This window comes from Micromys minutus (genome assembly GCF_963924665.1).
Source record: "Micromys minutus genome assembly, chromosome: 10".
In the NCBI taxonomy this organism is placed as follows: Eukaryota; Metazoa; Chordata; class Mammalia; order Rodentia; family Muridae; genus Micromys; species Micromys minutus.
The window spans coordinates 28,567,186-28,576,360 of record NC_137979.1 but is presented as its reverse complement, the minus strand read 5'-3'; the positions used below and the strand labels follow the sequence as shown (position 1 = coordinate 28,576,360).

Genomic DNA, 9,175 nt, shown 5'->3' with positions numbered 1-9,175 from the left:
CCCTGGGTCTGATTCCCAGTGTTCTGAAAGAAGCAACAGCCCTCTTAAGCCCCCAGATCAGGCTATCCTTTTGAAAACTTGGTAATTAGCACAGGAGACCTCACAATCCTCAGGTTTCTGGGACATAAGGTGATAAAAGAAAATGATATGTGTGGTGGGGGGTGGGGGTGGCAGCTTAGGAATTCATGGTGGACATATGTCAATGGTTTGCACACTCACTGAACCACACACAATCTCCCATGCAGTGATTCTGTGTTTCCATTTCCTCTCTAAAATGAAAAATTAACAAATCAGTCTTTATCGGATCAACAACTCATTAGAATATAAAACTCTCCTCAAAGATCCAGAGAGTGAAAAAAAAAGTTCCAGTCAGTGCAGGGTAGGGGAGAGGCCTGCACAGCAGATGTCACGAAGTAAATTGTCACATTTTCACTTGTGTCTCTTCCAGAGTCACAAAACACATTCATTGTTCTCAAAATGGACTTACCAAGCTAAATAGAAGAAGCAGGTAATTATGTGATATTTACTTTTCAAAAATAACTTTTAATATATAGTTTTTCAAGACAAGGTTTCTCCATGTGGCCCTGGCTGTCATGGAACTCACTCTGTGGATCAGGCTGACCATTAATTAACTCACAGGCCTAACTCTGCCTGAAATGAAAGGTCATCACTGCCTGGCTAATATAAAATGTATTCGTGTTGCTTAAAGTTCAAAGACTACAAAAAGATATATTGTGAAAAATTTTGTCCTAAACCAAGGGGCTCAGTTCCCTCTTTTGGATCCCAATATTTCAAGTTTCTAAAAAAAAATTCTATAAGGTGAGGCCATCTAAGCCAGTCCAGAAATTCGGAAATCAAAGAACAGTTGATAAAGAAGTATTTTTTTTAAGATGGCAGTTGGAAGGGAGAAAAAGGACTAAGAAAAGGGGTGTGGGGGAGACAGCAAATGGCTCAGCTGATACAGACGCTGCCTGCTGATCCCACCACTGAATTCAGTCCTTGGAACCCAGCTGGTAGAAGGAGAGAACTGACTCTCACAAACAAGATGTCCTCTGACCCATGCACACAGACACACATACACACAAAGTGATAAAAACAAAACAAAATCCTCCAGGTTATTAGCTCAATTTTTTAAAAGCAAACTACAGTATTAAAGTGAGTATTTGGGCTGGAGAGATGGCTCAGTGGTTAAGAGGTCTTTCAAAGGTCCTGAGTTCAAATCCCAGCAACCACATGATGGCTCACAACCATCTGTAATGAGATCTGATGCCCTCTTCTGGTGTGTCTGAAGACAGCTACAGTGTACTTATATATAACAAATAAATAAATTTTTTTTTTAAAAAATAAAAAAGTGAATATTTAATAAAACAAAGTAAGATTAAGGTCTACATGTCAACTGTAATTAAACTTTGCTCCTATACAGCTGTGTATGGAATAACAGAATAAGGATATTTGAGAACAGTTACGTTTTCTCAAAAATGCTCAGTTTTATAAAAATACTTTCACTTATTTATTTATTTTGTTTTGTTTTGTTTTGTTTTTGAGACAGGGTCTCACTATATAGCCTGTGCTATCAAGGAACTCAATATATAGACCAGGCTGGCCCTAAAATTATAGAGATCCAACTGCCTCCCTCTGCCTCCTGAGTGCTGGGATCCAAGGCTTGCCCCGTAACTCTTGTCTTTACTTTCTCTCTGTGTGTGTGTGTGTGTGTGAATATGTGTGTACATACACGTATGTAATCCATTTTGATGTGTTTCATAGAACCTTCCAAGATCGCCAGGATAGGGACAAACTTTCCCTGTAGGGCACCTCTGTCCTTAGGTCCCAGCTGCTCTGAGATCTCCCTACACAGCCAGCCCTGCCCCACTGTAGGGCCTCTGCACTTCTGGAACCCTAAACAAAGCTCTGAGGGACACCTCCCCCAGTAGGCTGATCCACTAAAGCTCTAGGGATCAGGAAAAACAAAGAGGGAGGGAAAAGGGAGTGCTGACAGAGCTGCTGGCCATCATTTGCGGGACTATAAAGAGGGGATCTGGAGAGGAAGCTGCACCAGATGGAGACCCAGACTGTGCAGCGGGAGCTGGGTAAGAACTTGATGGGCCTTTATCTTTCCTTTCCTTGACAGACAGATGCAGTGGAAGAACCAGTTGTATCCTGCCTAGAGGTTAGAACCTGTGAAGGTAGAGAAAGTGGGCAACAGCTTCATTTGCTACCTTACATAGTTGCCTATGGTAATAACCACATTCTTAGATATGAAGACTGGGAGTCAGCAGGTTGTTGGGCACAGAGCAGGTGTAGCAAGGAAGAGATGATGCTTATTTGGAGGCTCCACATAGAAAAAAAATTCCAAAAATTTCATGCTTTAGCTCCTGAACTGGATGCCATAGTAGAATCCTCAATGTTGGTTCTGGGTCTTTAAACCTGATATACATCTGCCAGACTTCTTTCTCTCTTCCCTTTCCTTCCCCTGCCCTTCTTTCTCATTGTACCACTAATGGTAACTATTTAACTTCTATGGTCTTTGGTCCCCCTTCATAAAACGGGGTAGTGATGGTATTTTACTTGCGATGACTACATATATTATTATTCAAGTAAAGCAGAGTCTGATATTGAGTAAGCTATTGGCTCTTTCCTTTTGGTTTGGTTTGGCTTTTTAAGACGGGGTTTATCTGTGTATCCATGGCAGTCTGAAAGTCACTCTGTAGACCAGGCTGGCCTTGAACTCACAGAGATTCACCTACTTTTCACTCCCAAGTGCTGGGATTAAAGGCATGCACCACCACACCCAGCCCAAGCCATTATATTTTTATAATTACCCCTTATCTTCATTTCTCACACATACACACAGCACTAGGAATCTAATCTAAGGGTTCGCTCACATGCTGAGCAATCACTCTAGTACTGAACTATATTCCCAGCCACGCCTCCCCCCTCCTTTTTTGAGACTAAGTTTCACTATGTAGCCTTAGCAAGCCTGGAACTCATAGCTCTTACTCATTTGAGACAGTCTGAGTGGTCCAACTAGGTCTTGATTTGCATTCCTCCTACCCAACTATTTCAAATAGGAAGCATTAATGTCAAATCACTCTATGCCCCATCTCACCAAAGCTTTGGCATGGTGCTGAATCAATCACACAGGAATTTCCAGCCCTGCTATGGAGATGCGGACCCAGTATACACTCAGAAGTGACGTAGAGGAGTGCAGCGATGAGTGCTGAAAAGTGAGGGAGAAGACAAACTCTGCAGGCTGGAAAAGGCAGAAGGGTCTTGAGGCAGCAAGGTCAAAAATCTAGGTGTCTGAGAGAGAAGACAGTGGCATGGACAAGCAGAACTCATCAGTTTGGGTCTTGGGAAGACATGAAGGGTTGGAGTACAGCTGCATTTTCATCGGTGGCAGGTGAAGTGGGGAATTCTGCTGGCTGAATGACTAGAGACATGATGAGTCTAGACAGTGATCACCAAGTTAACACTGTGAGCCCCAGGCAATGTTGTCCTCTGAAGGCAAGAGGACAGGAGGAATATTTATTAAGAGTGCCAAATGCTTTTTTGCAGTCCTCTATCTGTATCACTTTTCTAATTTTTACAGTGACTGTTTGTTAATAGAAAGGTTTTGATAGTAGCCCTAGAGCCAGGATCTCAACCTAAATCTGGGGCTGTAAACCTCTTTTCCTCATTATTCGTATCCTCAAAGTCACATCACCGATATGTATTCTTTCTTTCAGAAACTCTTCCAACCACCAAGATGGCTCAGACCAACCCTATGCCAGGGCCCTTGGGGCCATGGAAGGTAAGCTGAGCCAACCACATGAAAAATGAAAGGATCCAACAGGACAGAGCTGAGGTTCTGGCACATAATAGCTACCAGGCTGTACTTATTCTTGAGACAGTGCTCATTCAGAAACAAAGCAAAGCAAAACAGCTCTGTAGGAGGAAGGGCCAACCTGACACCTAGACGATGCTGAAGGCAGCTTGATGGGTGACTCTGGAAGTTCATGATGTATGGGAGATGATGCTTGTTTCCTAGGCCAATTCTAATTTGCCATTAGCTCTCCCAAAAGCCATGGGATGCAGGCTCCTCTCCTCAATCTGATGTTGGATTTAGTCACAAGATGAAGTGGCAGATCCCAGGTTTTTCACAATTCCCCTAACACTTAATCTTTTCCTCAGTTGTTAACTCTGACACAAGTTCACAGTTTGGGGAGCTTGCCAGATCAGGAACCAGGTTCTAGTTTAAAGGATGCAAGATTTATCACAATCCTCCCTTAATGTCTTAGAAGCAAAGAAAAAAATCCACAGGGTACTTCTAGAAGCCCCAGAACCCTGACCTGTGGGTTTCATAGGTGCAGGACACTTGGTGGAATCAGAGTTCTATTAATTGACCTTTGTGTTGTTCCTGGAACACCATTTTCATCATAAACTTAGCCTGAATATGTTACTGTCACTGAGCAGCGGTACCAATTTGAATCAATTTGAACCCCTTTCTTTTGCCTTGCCTACACTGGAAGAGACCTTATCAGGCATTCTGGCTTGTAGCTAGTGATGAAAATAGCAGGATAAATACATACTCTTATCTAGCACCCCTATTCTTACTGCTGTACCTGGTTCTCTTCCTTGTTCCATTCAATCCCATTTAGATTACCATCTACGATCAGGAGAACTTCCAGGGCAAGAGGATGGAATTCACCAGCTCCTGCCCAAATGTGTCTGAACGTAGTTTTGATAATGTCCGGTCACTCAAGGTGGAGTGTGGCGCGTGAGTATGGGCACCAACAGAGAGAGCTTCAGAACCTTTTCAGATAGATCTCTTTAGACATGGTACCATATGAGTGAGAATCTAGGAAGATGTTCCCCAGATGCCAATCATTTGTAGAGAGAGGCGTCTTATTTTTCTAAAGGAAATTGCTACATGGCAAATTAAGTACCTCAAAGCTAGGGGTGATGTTCACATCTTGGTAGTAGACTTGCAGTGAGACAGGACAGTAATTATATGTATGCTTTTGAAGTCTATAGGCTACCTGCTTTTCTTGCCCATATAAAATAGGGAAAGGAGAAAATCCTTTTTTCTTTTTGAGACAGGGTTTCTCTGTGTAACCCTGGCTGTCCTGGAACTCTGTAGACCAGGCTGGCTCAAATGCATAGGTCCTCCTGCCTCTGGCTCCCAAGTGCTGGGATTAAAGATGTGTACCACCACTGCTCTATTAAAAGAAACAAAACCTCAAGTATTCAGAGATATATTAGGTTCTCAGTGTTCTAGAAATTTCTTGATAGTCAACATTGGCAAGATTCTTTGGCTTTTGTTTTCTAATTTTGGCAGGCTGATCCAGGTGTAAACCCACACTAGTACTCTCTCATTGGCCTATGCAGAAATAGCTTTACATGTGGTCAAGCTTCCACAAGTTGCTTTGTACCAAAATAGAGCTCTTCAGCTCTTTAAAACAGGCAAATAGCTTCAATAAATAAGACTAAGTTGTTAACAACTTAGTTAGGATGTTTCATTAAGAAAATGAAGTATGAACAGCAAGAGGAAGAACCTTCAAAGAAACAAAGGAAAAGAGCTGGAGAAGTGGCTCAGAGTTTAAGAGTGCAGGCTGTTCTTCCAGAAGTCTTGAATTCAGTTCCCAGCAACCACATGATGACTCATAGTCACCTATAATGAAATCTGGTGCCCTCATCTGGTATGCAGAGATACAGACAGTCAGAACACTGTACACTTAATGGATCTTTTTAAAAAAAGAAACTAGCAGATACCCATCCCATCATGCTCTTAGGAAGAGGCTTACAAGCTCTAGAGCCACGGAAATGGTTACTGGAGCGTCAATCTGAAATTCCAGATAGAGGGGGGGTCACTAAAATGGAAATAGAGCTTTGTTAATACACATTACTAGGGCCCTCTATTTTCAGTGATTTAGTTCAAAATACATTTCAAAACCTGTTAATGAGTGTTCACTGGTGATTGGCTAGATATTCTATTCCACTATAAATTTATCCAAAACAAAAGAGGTCTTCTCCCTAAGGCCATATAGGTTTTGAGCACCACGAACAACCATTCCCTATTTTTGGCAGCTGGATTGGTTATGAGCACACCAGCTTCTGTGGGCAACAGTTCATCCTGGAGAGAGGAGAATACCCTCGATGGGATGCCTGGAGCGGGAGCAATGCCTATCATATTGAGCGTCTCATGTCCTTCCGACCCATCTGTTCTGCTGTGAGTCTGAAATGTCCACCTGTCTTGCACTGGGGCAGGGTAAAGCAGGATGCGGTCAGACTAATATTTGTGCTGCTTCTGCCAATTATGTTGAATGTAACAGAAGGGATGAGAGTAAAGATTAACAGGGCGCTTTTCCTGTAAATCTACCACTTGATTTTCCTCCTTATGCTAAAAAGAAATGGTCCTCTTACTGGGGCAGGAAGCACACAGTCTAGATCAAATTGTTATAAGACAACCAGTAAGAAACTAATCATGTAGTAAAAAGTAAATCTATGGCCAGTTAAATTGGAGTGTGCTAAGATTCCACTGAAGAACCAGGGTAATGTTTAAGTACAACTTCAAGTACCGTATAGGCAGGTCTTCTAATATTACTTTGCTATTGATAAGTACAATTTTAAGACCAGCTATCATTCAATAATTAGGCGGCATTCTAAATTAAATCTTAAAACTTAAGTCTATCATTAAAATGATTTAACATTTTTGTGAACTATACTATGCATAGAGAAGTATCTATTTCTGTTTCTGAGAACATATAAACTGCTTCACCATTACTATTTTTTGCACTATTTGTTCACATTTAAAATAAGTAATTTATTCCAGAAATTTAGGGAGCATTTCATAATTTCTTTCAGTTCCTTAGTAATATCCAGTTTCCCATTAAGCTCTCATTTAGGATACAACTGTACTGGCCAAACTTGGTCTTTTTTTCCTTCTAATTTTGAAAAACCTTATTTGTATTGTCAACAACTCATTGTTGACAAGAGGACCTTACTTAAAGGACAGTTTTGGCTCTTGGCCTCTTGCACTCTTGCAGCCTTCCTCTCCCCCCTTACTTCTTCATTTCCCCTTCCCTTCCCCCCTCTCCCTCCATGTGCTCATGGCCAACATCCACTTATCCATTCCTTTCTTCTCTCTGCCTCTACTACCCTCTTAACTCTCCCATGACTTGAATAAACTCTATTCTGTACTTAAAAAAAAAAGTTTTGTTCTAGCTCATGGTTTCAGACTTTTCAGTAGATTGAATCTGGAACTGTGGTGAGGCAGAGCAAGGCAAACAGAAAGCCCAGTGGCAGAAATTCAGATCCATAAACAAGTAAATCTTTTACTTCAGGAGTAAGGTGTGTAGAAACTACCTTCTTCAGTACTGAATCTCCATGTCCCCCCTCCAACATGGTAGCCTCAGGTCAGTCTAGGGTACCAAGCAACCTTGGAATAAAAATGTTTAAACAGAAACCAACTAACCATTAGATCTCAAAGAATTGAAAATGGTCCTGATTAGGAAGTGACACTTGCCTGGGCTAGAAACTTACCAAATATTCTCTAATGATTCTTAAGTTTGGTTCTATACCTCTAACTCAAAAAAGACTATCTCTGCTTGGGACTAAAGGTGTGCACCATTAACAGCCCAGCTGGATTCTTATAAATACATGTTAAGCCTGACAATGTTATGCCAGAAAATGAATTTTATTAAATAATTTTATTTATTAAATAAATTTTATTAAATAATCTTTATTAAATAACTACACTACTAAGGTCCTTACACTTCTGGATTATAGAATCATAAAGAGTCTAAGATTATTGTCTTTGAGAAAGAGAACTTTATTGGACGCCAATGGGAGATCTGTGATGACTACCCTTCCTTGCAAGCCATGGGTTGGTTCAACAATGAAGTTGGTTCCATGAAGATACAGTGTGGAGCGTAAGTACAAAAACAAGGCTGAAACACATTTCTAAGACCTGTAAATATCACAGAATCAAGGGCTATGACTTACTAGATGCCATGCACTGCACTGGCATATTCACACTCAACTGAAATGCTTTGCTCCAGCTACCCCTTGTCTATTTTCCTCAACTGGGTACCTCTGTACAGTTACTCCCAATTTTTTTTTCTATTTATCTTATGAGTACACTGTAGTTGTCTTCAGACACACCAGAAGAGACTGTGAGCCACCAGGTGGTTCCTGGGAATTGAACTCAGGACCTCTGGAAAGACAATCAGTGCTCTAAATCATGGAGCCACCTCACCTACCACTCCCAGCACTTTCTCTAAAAGGCTAGTCTTTAATCAGTTGGAACCTAACATACTGACTTGATGTTAAAAAAAAAAAAAAAAGATTTAGGTTTTTAAGTGTATGTTCTTATCAGATTTAATCATATGATTTTAATTTTCTAGTTGGGTTTGCTACCAGTATCCTGGATATCGTGGTTATCAGTATATCTTGGAATGTGACCATCATGGAGGAGACTACAAACACTGGAGAGAGTGGGGAACTCATGCCCAGACTTCCCAGATCCAATCAATTCGCCGAATACAACAATAGTAGAGTAAAAGTCTCAAAGATTCCTCAAGCATGAAATCTTGCTAAGCACTCTAGAATTTTATGTTCTGCTCAGACACTGCTTCCAAATGTTAGCGCTAAAATCCACAATAAATGTCATTATAAAAAAAAAAAGTGCTTCAGAGACTGAATCAACTACTTTGTACAAATCTCTTTTGTGGCTATTCTGTTTGTGGGAGAGCTTCATTTTTTTTAAAGATTATTTTATCTGAGTACATTGTCACTGTCTTCAGACACACCAGCAGAGGGAATCAGAGCCCATTACAGATGGTTGTGGATGCTGGGAATTGAACTCAGGTTCTCTGGAAGTACAATCAGTGCTCTTAACCACTGAGCCACCTCTCCAGCCCTTGTGGCTATTTTTAAAAGATGTCTTGTGGGGGAGGGAACCAAACCATTTGGCAGTGGTGGCACAAATTTTTAATCCCAGCACTGGGGAGGCAGAAACAGGTGGATCTGAGTTTTACTGAGGCCAACTGGTCTAGTCCCAGAACAACCAGACCTATAGAGACCCTGTCTCAAGAAAGAGACAACAATCATACAATCTTTAAGACCAAAGCCATCTGCACAATTGACATGTGGAATTTAAAAATTAAAGTACACACAAAAAATTAACACAAACACC

The 9,175-nt window shown here is 41.0% G+C and overlaps 1 protein-coding gene across 2 annotated transcripts; it reads left to right on the top strand.

The window, feature by feature from the left end:
• Positions 1–2,056: 2,056 nt before the first annotated feature.
• CRYBA1 (crystallin beta A1) lies at positions 2,057–8,532 on the top strand (the record flags this gene model as incomplete). 2 transcript variants are annotated; one of them, XM_080924422.1, is made up of 6 exons in its annotated part: positions 2,057–2,087; positions 3,726–3,790; positions 4,638–4,756; positions 6,067–6,208; positions 7,768–7,910; positions 8,385–8,532. In XM_080924422.1, the coding sequence occupies 6 exons, from the start codon at positions 2,057–2,059 to the stop codon at positions 8,530–8,532; spliced, it is 648 nt and encodes a 215-aa protein (XP_080780548.1). The 2 variants fall into 2 exon arrangements, with proteins under 2 accessions (XP_080780548.1, XP_080780549.1); XM_080924423.1 differs by lacking the exons at positions 6,067–6,208; positions 8,385–8,532 and having other exon boundaries at positions 7,768–7,894.
• Between the last annotated feature and the right edge of the window lie 643 nt (positions 8,533–9,175).